The sequence below is a fragment of the Xiphophorus maculatus genome, chromosome 14 (genome assembly GCF_002775205.1).
Source record: "Xiphophorus maculatus strain JP 163 A chromosome 14, X_maculatus-5.0-male, whole genome shotgun sequence".
Lineage (NCBI taxonomy): Eukaryota > Metazoa > Chordata > Actinopteri > Cyprinodontiformes > Poeciliidae > Xiphophorus > Xiphophorus maculatus.
In genome coordinates this window covers 23,649,026-23,669,334 of record NC_036456.1, presented here as the reverse complement: position 1 = coordinate 23,669,334, position 20,309 = coordinate 23,649,026, and the positions used below count along the sequence as shown (strand labels likewise).

Genomic DNA, 20,309 nt, shown 5'->3' with positions numbered 1-20,309 from the left:
GAAATTAGGAATTTCTGAGTTTCAAAAGTTGAAAATTTCCCAGAAAAAAAAAGGATTTTTAAATTTTTTTTATTAATCTCAGAAATGTTCTATAAAAAACAAGGAAGTCTCTGAGTTCCAAAAGTCGAACATGTGCAAAAAAAAAATAATAATCTGAGATTAATCTCAGAAATTTTCTACATAAAACTTTTTTTTTTCAACTTTGGGAAGTTTATGAGTTTCTGAGTGAATACCTGAACTCTGACCCCAAATCCAGGAGAAGCTGAGGAGGAAGCTTTGTTGATGTAGAAGAAAGATGTAAAAACTTTTCCTCCATCAGTCATAGTGAGCGAGGAACGTATCTCCTCCTCTAACATCGTTCTATGTGGCATATCGTCTCTGCTGCCTTAATAACAGTTTCACACTGAAACTGGCAGCATTTCTTTTTGGGAGAAATAAAGTCGTTTTAATCTGAGCTGGATTAGGTTTTTCAGCTCACCAACATTTTTTAGTTTCATAAAAATTCAACCTGAGTTGACAGAAGAGCTGATTTCCAAATGATGATTTCAGTTGTTAAAGGCAGAAACTGCTGGTTGTGTCTTTAAAAACACTTTATTGGAACATGAGTCAGCATTTCTGTGGAGAATTGCATTGAATTAGCTACTTTTAAGAATTTTGTTTAATGTCAAGCCACAGTTCAGACTTTGACTAGGCCACTACAAAACCTCCTTTTTATTTGAACATTTTATTAATAAATCTTAAACTGTCTTAAAAACTTTATCAGAAACTTTCATCATTACAGTTACATTACATCATTACAAACTAAATTGATCATCTCTTTCAACGTGATGGGAAACCCAGATTATTGATCGAATCCTCGTGTCCCACCTTGATGCCGTTTAGCCAACCGGTGTAGAAAAAGTTTTCTAGACTTTGCTGCGTTTCCGTATGTACAGCCTGCTGCATGTTCTCGTTACCGTCCCCCTGCTGACCACATGAATTATAGATTAAACAAGCCAGCGGTGTGGAAACCTGTTTGAATCGACTCCTGCTGCACGGCTAAGTAGCGTAAGGTCGTTATCCAGGCTGATCATCCAAATCACCGTTTTAGAAATTTGTGAATGAATCCTTGAGTTTTTCATTATTAATATCAACTGCATAAGTTAAAAACTTTTAGAAATTGTTTAAAAATCTGAAATGTCGTCCTTTCCTTACTTTTAAAGGAATGTTTTATTAATACAATATCATCCATACACAAGAAAAGCTGCGACACGACATCAAAGAAATGACAGAAAATTTAAACAAAAGTTGCAGAAAATTTAATTGAAACACATTTTATTTATCCCAAAAGGGAAATTAAGTGTTGCTGAAACTCATATTAATTAAAAATTCTTCAGAAACTTTGAAGATGGTGACGCTGTGGAGAGCAGCAATCTCCAACAATCTCCAGCAGCAGTCAGTCTCGCGACGAATCTCAAGAAGCCCCTGACTGAAGACTAAAAGATATTTTACATTAACATGTCCGGTATGACATCATCAGTTATTAGTAAGTTCTGATAATCTACCTCCTTTGACTCAAGCATGGCTAAATAAAAAAATTAATTTGTCTTTTCTTAGAAGAGACGTGTTTATAATCCATATTATGGAATGAAATGAGCATTAGAACTTAAATCCATTGTGATTTCTCCACTGAAAACTGAAATTTGAGGAACAAAATAAGAATTAAACTGATGTAGGAGAAGAAATTTTAGAGATAAATACAATTATTAGCTTTTAAAATGAAACTTTTCTGTAATGAATGAATGAATCGTAGTGCAGAACAGCATGTTCCAGCGGCCCAGACGACCCGCTGCACTCAGCAGCTTCTCTGAAGGCTGGAAATCAATGATGATCCAGCTGCTGCAGCTGGAGCTGGAGCTGCTGGAGCTGGAGCTGGAGCTGCTGAACGCAGGAACAAGAAATGATGAAGGTGAGGATGATGATGAGGAGGGAGGGAAGAGCCGACCTGCAACGAGTTTATAAACAGCAACTGATTCACTTTGTTGGAATAATTCTCTTTTCTTGCCTTTTAAGATTTTCTGTAAATAAAAAAGTGACAAATTCACAGATTTATTTTGTTAATAACAACTTCTGGGGATTTTCCAACAAATTTAATGCACTTAAATGCAACACGCAGTGAAGAACAAAAAGTTTTAGCAGTGACTAGTTTCGACTTTGACGTGTTAGTAGTAATTATTTATATTATTATTATTATTATTATTAGAATTGTTATTGTTATTTTTAATGATTACCATTATTTGTTTCATTATTTATTTTTAAATAATAATAATAATTCTGTTGTTATTATTTAATTATTTAATAACACATATTATTTAATATTAGAACAGGACTTCTGTTCAAATGGAGAGTTCGAGTTGTGTGTTGTTTTTTTTTACTTTGGATTTGTCTATTTGATAAATTATTGACTAAATAATTATTTGTCATAATGAAGCAGAATTGTAAAGAAAACATTTAAATATATTTACTCTTGCATGTTGTTTAGTCAATAGTTTCTTAAATCAATTAAAATAATGGGAACTAAAACTTGAATTCTCCATATCAATAAAGTTATGTACTATTTTATTTGAATATATTTCTTCAATTATTATTATTCAATTATTTCGTATTTCCTGTGCTCTCCAGCCCATTATGAAGTCTTTTCAGCTGCAGTTATAATTTATTAAATAGACCCTAACATCTTATTGGTTAACCTGCACAACAACTCAACTACCGACCAATCAGCTTGTTTATAAAGAAAAAACAGTTTATATGAGAAAAATCTGCTGGTTGATAGGAAATAAGTACAGAAAAAATAAAAACATGACTATGAAATGATCAAAATAAATAAATAAATGATTGTAATTGTTTTAAAAATTTAACGCATATGTTTGAAATAAATATTTTCACATGAAAAATTAAAATGGTATGTTTAATAAATGTTACACAATAGATACATCAATTCATTAATTTATCTATTTAACGTCAGTATTTGCAAATGTTTTGGATATCACCAATGTTATTTATTCAACAAGTTATTTAGAAATTTAATTGTGGTTATTTAAGAAAAAAGAGAGAGAATTTTTTGCTACCTGACTGTTTGCTAAAAGTGTTTTTTTTTTGTTTTTTTTGTCTTATTCAATTATTTCTCCATAAGATTATTGTACTCTGTTTAGCTTTTACTTTGAAATTAAACCGGAAACAATATGTAACACTGGGTGTGACTTCACTCTCATGGCCAGAAGGGGGCGTGTTGTCAGTTTTTAGCTCGCCTGCTAACGGCAGGCTAAAGTTTCACTTTCTGTCGCTGAGGAGGTTCCTCTGCTGGACACCCAGGACTTCCCGGGAAACGAAACCAGAAGCAGTTCTAGTTTTACCGGAGGGCCTTCAGGTCACAAATGTGTCTTTGTGATCACATTCAGCGGTGATTTTACCAGTTTGTGTCCAAGTTTCTCCCCTTTGACCGCCTAATAACCGTCGCTTTACGCAGCTAGCTTTAGCGGCTAGAGCCCCGCTAGCATGGACAGCGGCGGAAACATGCAGAGTAACGAGGAGCGAAACGCGGAGAAACAGATGGATAACTACTTGAAAGCGATGGGTTTTCATCGGAAGAAGATTGCCAAAGATGGGTCGTGTCTGTTCCGAGCCGTGGCCGAGCAGGTAAAGTGGGGCAAAGCGGCAAAATGTTTGTGGGAAGTTGTTCTCCAGTTAGCTTGCTGCGCTCAGATGAGGTGTGTTTGTTGTGTTGCTGTGCGATAGCAACTTCTCCGAGTTTAAATTTAACTTTCCCAAACGGGGATCGCCGCAGGATAAATCTAACACGCCTCTGTGTGGTTTCCTGCCCCCAAATACTCGATCTAAACTTAAAATATAACACAAATGTTTTTATGTTATAAGTGACATAACGCTGAATCCTGCCTGTTTTAAGTGTTGACCCTTGACCCTGCCCAGGTTCTGCACAGCCAGAGCCTCCACACTGAGGTCCGGACCAAATGCGTAGAGTTCCTGAAGCAGAACCGGGACAGCTATGAGGCGGTAAGCACCAGCTTTAACCACACTTTACATTTCTAACAGAATTTCATTCTGATTCTAGACAGAGCTGAGTACAGTAGCCAGAAAGTAAAGTAAAAATAACACATCTAAAACATATGCAAGTACATATGATTATAAAACAAAATTCTCTCCAATAAATTACTTAAATATAAAACTAATACATGCAGTAGATAATATAAATGTTAGAGGTAAAGTACATGTAGTGACAATATATTCTGTTTACTGTATGTTCACTTGACCTCCAAATGCAGCAGATAGAAAATAACATCAAAGATGGTAAACAAACAAAGAGGTCTCACTTTGACATAAATATCATGTACATTGTTATTCATTCAGAAAAGTTATTTCCCACTGGGTAGAGTCAGAAATCTTACTCTGTTGCTATTGAGTAAAATATTTCTTAGCATCCACAGTCATTGTGAAACAACAAAGCATCTTTTCCCCCAAAATTTACTGAAGTAAACTTAACTAGAAATCATTGCATTTCCTGTGAAAATAGAATAGAATAGAATTCAACTTTATTGTTATTGCACTGTCACAAGTACAAGCAACGAGATGTAGTTTGCATCTATCCAGAAGTGCTCTATGAGATATAAATATTTATTTACGGATGTACAAGACTATGTATGTATGGACTATAAGTGGTTATAGCAAGAGATATAGATATTCTGTATAAATATAAATATGGGAGCTATATGCACAGATTATACAGATTATACAGAATATACAAGAATGTTAGGGAATGGATTATACATAAATAATGGCAGATAAAATTTACAGGTTGTATGTGTGTGTGAAGAAAACAGTCCGTGAAAATTCACTGTAAGCTGAATATTTTTAGTGAAAATTGCAGCAGCATTTGAAGTCAGCTGCAGAAGAGATGCAGAAATGTAAAAAAAAATATAGAAATAGGCAGAAGCAACAGGAGTAAAGACTTTCAGTCAACACAAACATCCACCCAAAGAGTATCAGAAATCCATGTAGAACATTGTTTATAAAGCTCGACTGTAAGGTCGCAACAGTTTCTGGTTGTTTCCAGTTGTGCTACTCATTTTTTCACATCATTTTGGCCTTACAAGTAAAAAATATCAACTCCAACTTGAGCAAAGTGAGATTTTTTCCATTTTAATTCAACAAAAATGGAGATCTTCAAAGTTTGAGTGAACGACAGAAGGAGGTGAAAACATTGCAGGTTTTTATCAGTGAATCTGACGATAGAAAGAGCAGAAACTGAGCCAAATGTTGCTTAATGGCTTTATGAAGGAGGAACGAATAAAAGCTGTTAATGATTCAGACTCGACTCTCGGTTTGTTTCCTTAAAGCTGGACTGAAAGCGAAAGATAAACGCTGCGTCTTTCTGACGGCGATCAGGACTTTTCTCCTGTAAGAATGCTGCAGGGCGCCTTGCAGAACTGAACCGGCAACTTTCAGGCACTCACTGATAACATGCTATGAATTCTGGGAGTTTGAGTCTTTTATTTACTGCTTTTACAGATCATGTAATGGAAAAAGACAATCATATATTTTTAATATGATTGCATTTTTGAGGAATTGTTGATTAAATTTATATTTAATTTACCAACAAAAAGTAGAAATGTTATGCATTTTAAAAAATCTTATGAATATTTATGATTATTATTAGGATATAAGCAAAGTGAATACATAGCTCCTCGTTAGTATGGTGGTGAGTATCCCCGCCTGTCACGCGGGAGACCGGGGGTTCGATTCCCTGACGGGGAGTGAAGTTTGTCTCAGGTCCCTCTTGAAAATGAGATCTAGATCTCAACGGGGTTTACCTGATTAAATAAAGGAATTAATATTATATATATTATATTATATGCAATAATAAGGAGATTTAATTTAATTGAATAAAAGGTCAGGCTGCTTTAATTTGAGGTTTTAAGGAAAACATTTTTATTTAGTAAACAACATGATAAGAACATGGAAAAAAACAAGATTTATTTAAAGAAATAAATTTAAAGTGTTTGAGAGAAACAAAACTATTTAAAAAATGACTTTATGAGTTTATTGTCTCATAAATTTTACTCTAAAGCCAACGTTCTCGGAACTAGACTAAAATAATCTTTTAACGTGACCGAAAAATCTAGAAATAAAAAAATAAAACATTTAATTACTAATCATGAGATTGTCCTTTTAAGCACTAAATACTGAAACAAACCAGAAGTTCAAACACCAAGTTAGAGAAATTTAAAAATGAGTCATCACATTTCTGGCTACAGCACTGTAAAACATTTCGTTATATAAATATTTCCTTTGCGTTCAGATGTTTTTCATGTCTCCGGACTCGTTGCTCTGATTTCTGTTTCAGTTTATCGAGGGAAACTTTGAGGAATACCTCAGCAAGCTGCAGGACCCGCAGGTAAAACCTCAGATTCATTCTTTTACTCTGTAGCGTTTCGCTGAACATAAACTGATGACATCACGGTTTTACAGCAATGGGTGGGAGAAGTGGAGATCAACGCTCTGGCTGTCATGTATAAGTAAGTACACCCGCTGCTTCGTAATGTAAATACACCCGCTGTCGTCTAGAGACTCTGATAAAAATGTTCTTTAGCTTCATTTCTACAAACGTCCAGTTTTGGGATTATTGGCCTTTGGAGTGAGAAAACTATTAAAAAATAAAAAGTTATCATTCATCTCTACGTAAAACCATCATGAATGACGAATGAAGCGACTCAGTTGCTATGGCGATCTCACTGAAATACAAAGCAGAGTTTAAAGTTCAGCTTTAAGTGGACTTTCTGTTCTGGATGCTGGAAGAGACTCGTGAGGATTTCCCCTCATTTCTTTTATTTTTATTTTCCGTCAGGAGAGACTTCCTGATCTTCCAGGAACCCGGCAAGCCGGCGGTGAACATCACAGACAACAACTTCAAGGACAAAGTGAGGATCCGCAACCTGACATATTCCAACAAAACGCTTTCAAACATCTAAATTCACCTCTGGTTTCAACTCCAAGTCGATTTCTAAGAAATGTCAAACTACGGGACAAATAAATGTAAAACTACAGCAGCAAAAATAATCCTGGCTTTACTGTTTAATTATCAATTATTTTGACGAATAATCGGTTAATCAGACATAAAACTTTCCACATTTTGCTGATTTTTTAAATTTAACCACATAAGCATTGAAGACAATATTTGAAATACATTTAAAGACGCAAATAATCTTTTTCAATAATAAAAAATTCAGCCTAAAACGTTGTAACATTATTCCCTTAATGATCATTTATAGCAAAGATGCATCAGCAGGTAAAAATACTGTCTGCTGATCTGTTGGTTATTTTGGGGTAATAATTTGATTAATAAAACGTCCTTAATTTATTTTTACAGCATTTGAACAGAGTGAAGCTAAAACTGTAGTTTGAGGAGTTTTTAGTGGAACATATTTACTGAAAAATATATTTTTTAAATGCAAAATGTTTATATTTTTTGCTCAGTTTTGGATTAATTACAGTTCTGATTGTGTTTCAGCAAATCTTCATTTTTACAGCCTGTTCTCTTATCAACGATTAATCGATTACTAAATTACTAGACGATAATTTCAATAATCGATTAATCGTGATCAATTCGATTGATCGTTAGTAAATATTGGATTAAAATGTGAAAACGGTGAGAGAAGTTGCAACTTTTAGCATCTTTAATTTGATCTCCAGTAATCTCCCGACTGGTCGGTGTGCTGCTGGCCTGCCGGGTCAGAACCCGGCCTCTAACGGTTCTGTTTCCCTCTCCTCCAGGTTCGGTTGTGCTTCCTGAATGGAAACCACTACGACAGCGTTTACCCCATCAGCCACATGAAGAGCGCTGCTCTCTGCCAGTGTAAGCGTCACAGCAGGTGGTCCTGCTGCTGCTTCCAGGTTTATTCCTGATCAGAACCGGGTTTTTCTTAAGAACTCACCAGATTGATACCAGGATTCCTGGATTTCATGTCAGTAGTTGACAAACCTACAGCAATAATAGGAAAACAGAAACTATAATCCGGTTTTTACGTTCTGTTGGTCGGATGGTTTTTTCTGACCCGTTTTCTCTTGGATCCAATTGCAAAACAGAATAACTCAGCAGAATTCAATTCAAGTCCATTTATTTCCTCTCTTCTTTCTTTCTGTTCTTTCATCAGTCCATCATTGTGCCCTTTGTCCCTCCCTTTTGTTCCACCTTTTTTCTTTTTTTCCTTTCTTCCTTGTTTCCTCTGTTTCTTTCTCCCATATTCGTTCTTTTTTCCTTCTTTGTGTTCTTCCTTCCTTTCCTTTCTTGTGCCCTTTGTCATCGTCCACATGTCCTTCCTTTCCTTGTTTCCTTGTTTGTGCTTTTTGTCTTCACTTCCTTGTGTCTTTCTTTCCTTCTTGTGGTTTTCCTTTTGTTCCTTCTTTCTTCGTCTCTGTTTCTTTCTGTCTTTCTTCATTTTGGTCTTATTTGCTTTTTGTCTTTCTTTCTTTTCTGTGTTTCTGTCTATTTCACTTTATTTCTTTCTCTGTTTTTTGCTGGTTTTATATTTAAAACCTGACATCTGTAGCTTATGGTTTTTCTACTTTCTTTTTTTTTAAAAATGGCCATAAAATACTGTGAACTGTGGAGGAGGAACCCTTTTCTCTTTTCCCTCTAAAGTATGTTATTAAATGAACAGATAGAGTCTGACCTTTGACCTCCAGGCTGTCCAGTCCAGTTCCAGTAGTGTTAAGAGTGTGTTTCCTGTCCTGCAGCCATCTTGTACGAGCTGCTGTACGAAGGCGTCTTCAGGGTGGACCGCAGCTCCCTGCCGTGTCAGAGGATGAGCCGGGCCACGGACCTGCTGAGCGACGACTGCATGGCCGTCTGCGGCAGCAGCGACGAGTCCGACCAGGAAACCCACGAGCCGCTTTGGTGGGAAATCGCCGAGGAGACGGCGCTCTGCAGAGAAATGAAGTTTCTGTTCGGCTGAAATCCGGTGAAACTCAAAAACGTCTCGTTTCTTTTTATCGTTACAGGGTGGAAAACGGAACCGGCTCGGTTTCCTCCAGACCCGGCAGCTACAGGGTAACGTCTGGGCAGAAAATACTCGCATTACTGCAGTAACTTTTTGGGTTTTCTGCTACACTGCAAAAATATAACATTTTACCAAGAATATTTTAATCTAGTTTCTAATGCAAACATCAACGTTTTGTTTAACTTCAAGTGCATTAAGTAAAAAGTGTCTTTTTCAGTAAGATAAAGGAGTTTGTTTTAAGTCGATAATTCCTTAATGTTGATATTAAAAAGTTCCGGTGGGTTCTGCTCCTGCCTGGTTCCCGACCCGCTCTGGGTGACAGTGTGTGTGTTTCAGGGCCGAGGCCGCGCCCGGAGTCTGCCTGAGCGGGTGAGGCGCTCCCTGAACCCGACTCTGCTCCGAAACGTCGACTACGACATCTGGCACAAGACCAAGAGAGGTGGCCGAGACAGAAACTCTCAATTACGTCTTCACTTACATCTGACTGCACTGCAAAACCACAAACTCTTACCAAACATCTCTGGTCGAGTTTCTGGTGCAAATATCTTAGTACACTAGAAATAAGACAAAACTAACTTTCAGCAAAATATAGGAGCTTATTTTAAGTAAATAATTCCTTAATATTACAGAGAAAGTTCTAGTTCTATTGGCAAATTATTTCACTAATAACATGGGAAATGTCATGTTTTAAGTAAAATAATCTGTCAATAGGTCTAGTCCTTTTTCATCAATGTTGAGGAGTTATTGACTCTAAACAAGCTTTTAGATTTTGCTGAAAAGTTACTTATACGTTAGTTTAGTCGTGTTTCTGGTGTGTTTAGATATTTGAACCAGAAACTAGAATAAAAATACTTGGTAACATTTAGTTTTTGCAGTGCAGTCAGATTTATCATCAGAACATCAACAATAGAAAAATTTTGACACATAAAAACATAATAATATGCCAATTTACCAAAAAAAAAACTGGATTTATGATGTAACCTTACAGGAAGGAAATGCTGTATTTTACAGAGAGGTGCTGCCACCTGGTGGATTTTTAATGTAATTTAACAAGAATTGAGAAAAATGTACCGTCCTGAATAGTGGAGAAAGCTGATTTATTTAACGGACAAAATCACATAACACACACAACAACAAAAATATATATAAAAAACTTGCATGCTAGTGTTTCCACAAACACAACTGAAGAGTTTGAGTCTAGAAATGTTTTTGTTTTCCTGAGTTTGCAAGATGAAAATCGGAGCATTTAGTTCCATCAGATTATTCTGGACTATGAGTTTTTTTCAGTAATTTAAGGATTTTGTAAGATTTTATCAGTTTTTCTGTCACTTTTTTTTCCTAAACAACTAAACATCTTTTTATTTTTTGCCTGCGCAACAATAAACTAAACATGAGCTATTTTAACAACAAATAATAAGATTCTTTAATAGGAAAAACAAACAAAAAAAGCTCCATTCTGGGCAGATGTGTACGCACACCTCCAAATTGCACGTGAGCCAGTTGCAGGTTGTTTAAGCTGAAACTGACGTCAGACTGAGATGGTTTGTTGTTGGAAGGAGAGCAGATAATGTGGCGTCTGGTTCAGACAGATGAGGGAAACTGAGGCATTAATATTTAAAATGTCTGCTGCCGAGTCGCGTTGCTTTACGGCTGAGACTCCAGGTGGCCGTTTATGTGGCAGCTGCGTCGCCGACGGTAACGAGGCAAACAGCAGGAGCTGGAAACTCGTTTATCTGAAGCGCTTCTCGAGCAGCAGATTTAAACGTTCAGACTGCTGCTGCCTGATATGAAATCTGTCTCGTTATTCTCCACTTTTTCTCCCATTTAAACGTATTTATTAACCCAAAAGGTGTGTAGTTGTGGTCTGAATGGAGAAAATAATACGCAAATCAACAGCTGGAGGTCAATGTTTCCTGTTATTCTGCGTCACAAATTAAGCAAACTGATGTGATTAAACAAAACATCAGCTTTACAAATTGTTTAAAAGTTTCTCCCTCATGTTTTGTGCAAAAGGAAAAAATTTGTAAAAGAAAATTTCCCTTTTTAAAAATGTTTGAGTCGAACTCAAAATACTTTGAAAAAAAAAAAAAACAGTCGCATGAATCTCCACTGGAGTAATGAGTCGGTGTTTTGATTTGTAGCTTCTCTCCTGTGGTTTGCATTACTTTACCACAAATGAGTGAAATTAGTTTCCTTTTTTTGTCTTAAAGGTGCAGTACGTAACTTTTATTTTTTTTCCCTTATTTGCTAAAACTGTTACCATTTTGTGACTAATTAATACAAAGCAGATAATCATGAAAAGATTCATTTGGCTCTTATTAGTGTCTGAAGAAATGTGCAGCTCCCAACCAAAAACAAGCAATCAGAGCCAGGGGGAGGGGCTTGGCACTGCCAATCATCCTTAAGTATGCGCTGCTAAATGCGCTAATGATGGAGAAACAAGTTACATTGAAGGAAAACCATTAATCTGACATCATTGTCATCGCTTTGCTAGTTAGCAGTGGGAGAAGACAGAGGAGCTCGTTTTTTTTTTCACACTGATAACAAACTTTCACGACACGGTGACAGTTTCAATAAATACGTTTTTAAAAAATCAGTTTTTTACACAAGTAACAATTTGATACCTTTAAATAACTTTAGCTTTAAGTAGATATGTCAAGCAAAACACAACAGAAGCTACTGTTTATCCTTTTGTTTATTAAATTCTGTGACTGTCTGCATTTTTGCATTGTGGAAATGATGTATGTTCAGTTTAAAAGCTTTAATTAACTTTGTTTTTAATATTGAATCAGAAGAATCAGTGATTTCCGGTGTTTCTGTGTTTCCTTGCAGCCCAGCAGAAGATGGATTACTCCATCGCTGCAGGGATGCAGTTCTCTGTTGGGGATCGCTGTCAGGTCTGTGACGTCCGCTGTAGGTTCGCCCATCTTGTTTGAACTCAAACGTGATTTTTATGTTTGTGTAAAACGTCCAGGTTCGCCTGGACAACGGCCGGACCTACAAGGCCACCATCAAAGAGGTTCCCCCCGACAACAGCCATGTGGCAGTCCAGGTGGAGGAGCTGGGGAAGAAGTAGGTCGCAGCGCCGCAGGAGCTCCGCGCTGAGCGTTAACGGTGTGTGTTAACGGTGTGTGTTAACGGAGTGTGTTAACGGTGTGTGTTGGTGTGCAGGCTGGTGCCGCTGTGGAACATCCGGCCGCTGAAGGACGAGAACAGCTGGACCACCGTCACCAACCGGGACAAGAGGCTGAGCAACGGACACGGAGGTGAAGCTGAAACCTGCAGCAACAAAAAACACAAACGGAGCAATTTCTAAAAAAAAAACCTAAAATAAAGCAAACAACGATGTTATTAGAAATGCATTAATAGATCCAGGTAAACTGGTGACAATTCTGATAATAACGACATTTTCAGGTTTTTAACCATCATTAATAGGAATTTATTGTGACAATAAATCAGAAACTTATTGTGATAAACGATGCGATAAATGTCTGACCAGTCCTGCTTGTTTCTGTTTCCTGGATGTTTGAGGCGTTTTCTTCTCTTACAGAGTGGGAGGGGCGAGGGAGAGGAAGAGGACGAGGGAAGCCCATCCCAGCATCCTCCTCTTCCTCCGTTTCCCAGGCAACCGCTGTGGGCTCCAGTGGGCGCATGCAGAAGCAACACTCGTGGCCCCCGCAGGCCACCGTAGAGGAGCAGGGGAAGCCCAGCAGGTCAGAGTTCACATCACTTCACCCTGATCAATCAAATGATCATTTCTCTTTTAATTCAGTCTTAAATTATTTAATTTATGTTTTTCTTCTGTCAGCATTGACTTTATTCTGTGAAAATTGCAGAAGAGCAGTTATGATTTCTTTCTTTCTGAAATCCTTCACTTCCTAGTGAATTCAGACATAAACTTTAAAAAGAGAGATAAAACAGGACGGATGTGAGGAATGTGTTCTGGTGGATCGCTGGTTTGACGGCGGTGTTTCTGTCCAGGAAGTCGCTGGGCGCAGCAGAGCCGTCTTTCAGGTTGACAGAGCGGGAACGTTTGGCCAGAGAGGAGGAGGAGGAGATAAACGTGGCGCTGATGGAGATCCAGCTCAGAGACGAGAAAAGCTTCCCCGCCCTCGGCGTGAGTCCATCACCTTTACAGATTGATTCTCTGATTTATCTTGAAAATCCTGCTTCTTAGCATCCACACAATGTGTTATGTACCAAATACTAAACCTACATCATGGTTCCAGATTCCCTTTGGGAAGTGAGTCATAGAATCTGGGGAATAAAACCAGAGTGTGTCTTTAATAATAGTTGGCCGGTGGATCTGTTCATCTCTTTTGGAGAACAGGTGTTATTAAATTGTGGCATAATTTTTTTCTCCCCTCAGAGTCAGACTGTGACTCAGGCTGAATCAGGCAGGAAGAAAACTGGAGACAAGAGGCGATCTCAGAGAAACAAGACGGTGAGTTCACACCAGAACTACAACTAAAGATGTACAGCAAAACGATGCAAATAAACAAATAACTTTTTAAAATAAGATAAACATTTTATCTTACTTAGCTTTTCATAAAACACAATAAAAACATTCCTTTAGTTTACATCCTGGGCAGTGCTGGACATTTAAACAATAAAAAATATATTTTTAATCTTCCGTGTTTTGTTTATAGAAGAGTCCAGTTGAAGACATGAGAGCGCTGTCGCCCTCTGCAGGCGACAGACCGAACTCCTCCACTCCGCCTCCAGCTGCTGTCACCATCTCCTCTCTTCCTGCTGCTAACTCAGACTCAGCTGGGCGGAGCTCTGTGAATGTAAACATGGCCGCCGGCGCTGCATCAGGCTCCGCCTCCGTTCTCCCGCCCACCTGTGCTGCTCCAGAGACTAAGTCAAACGGCCAGTCCTACGCCTCCGCCGCGGCCGTGCCGGTTTCCCCTCCGCCGGGCATTAAGCCCCCGGCTCCTTTATCCTTCTCCTTCATCACCCCGGTTCTCCCTGCTGCCTCTCCAGCTCCTCATCATCCTCCATCTTCCTCATTTGCTGCATCTTCTCCGCCGTTACCGTCGGCTGCCGCTCCGACGTTCATCGCCCCTATCGCTCCGAGTCCGACAGCGGCTCAGGGCTTCACCCGCCCCTTCTCCCCGCTCACCGCGCTGCCTCGCTCGCCCAGTCCTCTCTCTCCCTCCCCCACCTTGAGCCCACCTGCTGCTCAACCCAAAGAAGCTCCACCAGCCCACACCGGTGAGTTAGTCCATTCAAGCAGATTGTCGTGTTATATTCTATGCAGATGATGTTTTCATGCTGATTTTTCTGTATTTCCAGATGTTTTACCAAAAACTGAGACGAGTTTTCCGGCGCCTCAGCCTCAACAGAGTGAGACGTCCGTCCCTCAGAGTCTTCCTCAAGTTGTTCCAAACCTGATTAAAGCTTTGGTGCCTCAGGCAGAAGGAACAACCCAACACTCTTTACAGGAAATCCAGACCCAAAGTCAAGAACCACAAATCCAGATCAAGCCTGAGACCGAGGTCTCCTCCCCCCAGAAACAGCTACAGTCCCTAACTGAGGTGTCTTCAGAACCGCAAACACTCCAGCCGCAGTCTGACGGCACCCCGGTTCGCTCCCCTCAGTCCTCTGAACAATCCCCCAGCGTTCAGAGTCCAGAAGACCCGGAGCCTCCAAAGTCTGATTCTCCTCCTGCCTCTCAGCAGTCACAGCCTGCTGCCCCTGCCACTCTTCCCCAGTTACAACCTCACTTCCCTCACTCCATCCATGGCGCCGTCCCCCTGCAGCAGCTGTCCCAGCTCTACCAGGACCCCCTGTTCCCCGGCTTCCCCCAGGGAGAGAAAGGAGAGGTCGCTCATATCCCGCCGTTCTCCACTAGCAAGTCTGGAGACGACCTGCCGAAAGGTGAGAACATATTACAGAAGCACACGACTCCTTGAATGTGGCATTTAGTTTGTACTTGACAAGAGATCATCAGGTATGCGACGAATATAGGGTAATAATCTGGGGAAGACAACCTTTGAGCAGCAGTCAGGTTTCACCACGAGAGAAAAAAGGATGACAAGTCCTGTGGTGGCAGAAAATGTTTGGAGGGTGTGGCAGAACAACGAGACAGCTGAAAACATCTGGGTTAAGATCTCCAGCTTGTTCTTGCAGGACGTCTGAAGAAATGGGGCTGAAGTCTTCATGGATCATATTGTTTGCAGATGATACTGTGGTCTATATTGGGAATTGGTGAAAAAGTAACCTTGAAAAGTACCCAGAAAAGTATTTCAGGATACTGTGGAAGGGCAGTGAGACAGTGGTGAGGTGTACGGTTGGAGTGATGGATCAATTTAGTGTGATCTTCTGATTATATCTATCTGGGACAAGATCTTAGACTTACCTTGTTTTGGCAGGAAGACCGTTGTGATCTATATTAAGAATTAACGAAAAAGAAACTGTGTAGATGTTCATTGGCTGGGATAAAAATAGAGAGGATTAAAATGAGCTGGTTTAGATGCTTAGAAACAAGGTGGGAGGAAAGATTGAGATTGTTTGACACGTGAAGAATCGTCAATAGGTTGGACGGATTTGGAAACACGATAGATGAGCCAACAGACGTTTCATCTGTGAAGAGAAGGAGGAAATAGGAGATGATCTGCTTTGGTTAATCCTAACAAAAAAAAAATCAACTATGAAAAACACTAAAATTGAATAAATTATTTAGGAGCCTGAATAATATTGTTTTTTTTTCTTGTTCATATCAATAAAGAGGATTTATTTTTCCTAAATGTATATATTTTTTCCCCTCCAGACATCAACATTTTGAGGTTTTTCTTCAACTTGGGCGTCAAGGTAAAAAGTCTCATTAAAGTTACTTATTTCAGAAACGTGTCTTGTTTACAGTTTACCGTATTTTCCGCACTATAAGGCGCACCTAAAAACCTTCAATTTTCTCAAAAGCTGACAGTGAGCCTTATAATCTTATATATGGACCAATATTGAACCACAACTGGTCTCACAACTACGGTAAGCAGCCACCGACTTCATTTCCCCCGTAGAAGAAGAAGCGCGCGGTGCATGCTGGGTTTTGTGTAAAGACCCCAAAATGGCTCCTATTAAGAGACACTCCTACGATGCAGAGTTTAAGCTCAAGGTGATCAGTGACACAGTAGAAACACGGGAACAGAGCAGCAGCCAGAGAATTTAACATGAACGAATCAATGGTTATAGCGGAAGTGGATATATATTGTGATTGCACTAACGTTTGATTTACCGTAACAGCATCAGACTGTTTTTTACGTGTTTATTGAATCGAGGAAAAGTTCCCCTCCACTATATGTTATACCTTGCTGCTGTTAAAAGATAAACTGTGTCACGAAAATACCACGTCACTGACTTTACCTCGGGGAAAATAATAAAACAATTCATTTTGGGAATGAACGGAGTTTTCAGAACGCTGGTTTGTAATTTATTAATAAAGTTTGACTGAAATATCTGACTATTTTGTTGACATTCCCTTTAGCGCAGTTCCATCTAATGGATGCATAACGTAACCCCAGCCTCTACTGTAGCGTCTATTCTATGCGCCTTATAATGCGGTGTGCCTTATATATGAAAAAAGTTTTAAAATAGGCCATTCATTGAAGGTGCGCCTTATAATGTGGTGTGGCTTATAGTGCGGAAAATACGGTAACTAAAATAAACCTTTTTGACTGTTTTCTGTTCCAGGCGTACTCCATGCCTATGTTCTCCCCCTACGTGTACCTCTTCCCGCTGCAGCAGTACTCCACCATGCAGATGAAGCCCCACGCCCCGTCCTCCCACTACCCCTGCTCCAGTCCCCCCACCAAGCTGCAGGATCCCTACCATCCGACCCCGTACCCCGTGCCCTCCTCTTCCCCCCAGTATGACCACCACAGTCCCCCGGCGGAGCCCCTCCGCCCCGCTGAAACCCAGTTCAACCAGAATCCGTACCCGCCGGTCTCCCAGCCTCCGCCACCGCAGAGGATGCCCTGTGCCTCTTTGCCGTGGCCTCCGCCCAGAAACCCGCCGCCGTGTCCTGTGGGATACCCCTCGCCTCCGCCGCCGTACTCCAACGCCCCGCCGTCCTCTCAGGGGTACCACCCGGGTCAGGCGACGGTGCACTCGCTGTACCCGTACCCGCCCTTCTCCTTGGGGTACCAGCCGCCGTCGGCCCCCGAAGAGCTCCAGGTGAGCCAGGCGGCCATGGAGCAGCTGCAGCCCGCCAACCCGGACCCCGTCCACAGCCACGGACACGTCCGGGTCCTGGGTCCGCTGGAGGCCCCGCCCACTGTTAGCATGGCTAACGCTAACAGCAACAGAAGTATTGTGGTTACTACCAACTACAGTAAGTGGCTTTTGTTCTCAGCAGCAGATGACAGCAGTTTCACAGCTTCTACACCAGGGGGCGCTAATGTGTAAATATCTCAATGCAACTTATAACAGAACTTTTCCCCCTTCAGCCATGAAGAAGGAGGCTTTAGAGGGCCTGACCCGGACGGTGCTGCTGGTGGACCCCCCACTCAACAACAAGCCCATAGTACGTACAGCATGCTACCTGAGCTCTGCTAATGCTAAAAACATTAAAATGACATAGAACTAAATAAAAACATTGCAATAACATAGAGATGATTGATTAAACTGTTAGCAGCAGTGGTGGGAACCTTTAACTACAGTGTTGGTAGTTGGCTTAGTGATTTAGCATTAGCTTTTGCTAGATACCATGTTACCATAACACTTTAGCATTAGTTTTGGTACAGTGCCAAAGATTAGCTCTCGCTAAATACTTTATTAGAGTAGCGCGTTCGCCTTAACTTAAGTTAGTGGAAACTGACGCTAAAGCACTATTCCGTCACAGTATCTAGAAAATTTGATATATTTACATTTAAGTCTTTTTATACAGTATCTGAAATGCATTAAAAGTTGCACATAATTTTTAAATAATAAAATTTATTAATTCTTTTAGTGAATTTCAACCAGGTGAATCTAAAACATATTTACAAAGACGGTCTTTTCCATTATAAATGCAAAATGCAGGTTTTGTACAGTTTTGGCTTAATTACTGCTCTGAATATGTTGGTTTTTTCAGCAAATTGATGCTTTGTGCCTAGTCAGTTATTTTAATTAATCTGATTAATTTAAAGCAGGAGTCTCAAACTCCAGTCCTTGAGGGCCGCAGTCCTGCAGGTTTTAGATGTGCCAAGTGGCTTCATTACCTCCTCCTGGTGTAGATCAGTTCTCCAGAACCGTAATGACCTAATTACTCAGGTGATGCAGCAGAGGCACATCTAAACGTTGCAGGGACTGGAGTTTGACACCTGTGATTTAAAGAAAAACTTTGAAAAACTCTCTAAAGACCTGTGGAGCGGACTAAGCTTCCACTGCCTTAAAGCAGAACATGATGTACTAATTACCGTTTTGTCCACTAGGGGTCAGTAGTTGTCTGAATGTCTTTCTGTCTCAGCTCGCCGTGGTGTCCGACCCCGACCTGAACGACGCCGCCCTGCGGTCCGGCAGCAGCCCCGCCTCCCCGTCTACCTACCGAGGCGCCCGCAAACACTTCCCCAGCCCCAAGCCGTACGGCGTTCCCGTCGTCCCCGGCGACCCGGGCCAGCTGGTGTTCGCGCCGGCCGTCAGCATGTCGGAGTCGCTGTCGGTGGCGTGTGGCACGGAGGACGACTTCGAGCTGGATCCGTTCGCCATGGGCTACGGCGGGCAGAGGAAGATCTACCGGGGGCGGGGGCCCAGGGGCAGGAGCAGCTATGACCCGGGGAGGGGCAGGCGTCGCCACAGCGACCAGGGGGCGGGGACTAATTTCTTTAACTCCTCCTTCAGGGCGCGGGGTCGGGAGAGGGGCTACTAGCTTCAGCCAATGAGAGAGCAGCATCTCGAACACTATGTTTTCGTTCTGCTTCTTCCGCTCTGCATGTACAATCTGAAGTTTACGTCTCTGAACGGCTGAATGTAAGAATTAAAGGGGCGGGGCGGCGTCTAAAATCCATGTAACATTAAATTAACGTGGGGACGAGGAACCCATTGGAAATAATTTGCTCTGTTTTCCCTCCTGTTTAATGCGAAGCGCTGCTGCCTCTCCATGCTGAGAAAAACCTGTCTCCCCTCCAAAACTCCAATTTCCCACCGTCTTTCTGTCACTTCAATGCATCGTAGCGCCTGAACATTAGTTGTGGCGTCTGGGTGATGCGTTTGTAGGGCTCAGGTTTTATTCAGCGCCGTCTGTGTGTGTGTGTGTGTGTGTGTGTGTGTGTGTGTGTAGGTTTGTTTCTGTGTTTGCTGCTGGTTTCACCTTCTTTCTTCACTTTAGATCTAAACTCTGAGGAATCAGTGCCTTAAGTTTGCTACTTTTATTTGGTGAGGAACACTGCTGTACAGAACAAAGAATGTCTGCCTTGGATTTTTCTATGTGGTTAAATAAAAAGTTTGGTTCAAAACTTTAGTTGGCTTCTTTTAATGTTGATAGTCAACATAACATTTTTTTTAAATGCTTCAGAAAATATCAAACATAAAAATATGACATTCATGTATAACAATGGTACAAAGACCAATTAAAATCTTATAATAGTTTACGAGCTAGTTCAAGTGTTTTCTACAAAAATCCTGCAAAAGTGAAAAACTGATCATGTGAAATAAAACTGGAAACTTATCAACTTTGATCAAGTTGTGATATACCACAGGGATCAATTCTTGGTTCAATACTTAGTATTTTAATAAAATTTTAAAAATATAATTACAATTTTTTAAAATGTTTTCAACATATTAAAAGGAGTAAACGTGTAGTTCGAGGGGAGGGGAAAGAAAAGTTATTTTGGAACTAAAAATTAAAGCATTCTGATTGGCTGGTGCAGAATTCCTGAAACTTTTCCTGCTTCTCTTCTGCTCTCTGATTGGACGACTGTCCAGCTGCTGCTCCAATCACATAAGAGGCTCGTTTGTCTGACTCCAGGTCTGCTGCTGTAGTTTTTATAGCTGTGGTTTAATCTGGGCAGTTTCTCTGTGTTTTAATAAAACTTCTGCTTTATTTACAGTTGATGTTCAGTTTTTGAAGAAGAGTTGCCTGGAAAAAACATAACAGATAAAAGCTGGAACTGAAATTTTGATTTTATGCTGATCCAGAATCAAACCTTTCATTCTGCGTAGAAACGTCAGGCTAACTCTCTAAACGATTACAAGCTACAGCTCAGACCTGCAGTTGCCATTTTGAATTTTCTCAAGTCTTAAAAAGGATTTATTGTGGAAAATTAACTTTTTTCACATTTT

General features: G+C 40.3%; 1 protein-coding gene across 1 annotated transcript; it reads left to right on the top strand.

Annotated features, from left to right (window-relative positions):
• The first annotated feature begins 3,297 nt into the window (after positions 1 to 3,297).
• Positions 3,298 to 19,488, top strand: otud4 (OTU deubiquitinase 4). Its single transcript, XM_014473466.2, has 21 exons — positions 3,298 to 3,675; positions 3,967 to 4,050; positions 6,398 to 6,448; positions 6,523 to 6,569; positions 6,899 to 6,971; positions 7,825 to 7,906; positions 8,788 to 8,947; positions 9,052 to 9,100; positions 9,387 to 9,489; positions 11,883 to 11,947; positions 12,025 to 12,122; positions 12,222 to 12,316; positions 12,601 to 12,763; positions 13,032 to 13,167; positions 13,420 to 13,494; positions 13,700 to 14,267; positions 14,349 to 14,933; positions 15,826 to 15,866; positions 16,743 to 17,382; positions 17,498 to 17,574; positions 18,499 to 19,488. The coding sequence occupies exons 1-21, from the start codon at positions 3,535 to 3,537 to the stop codon at positions 18,895 to 18,897; spliced, it is 3,732 nt and encodes a 1,243-aa protein (XP_014328952.2). The 5' UTR covers positions 3,298 to 3,534; the 3' UTR covers positions 18,898 to 19,488.
• Positions 19,489 to 20,309: the final 821 nt, after the last annotated feature.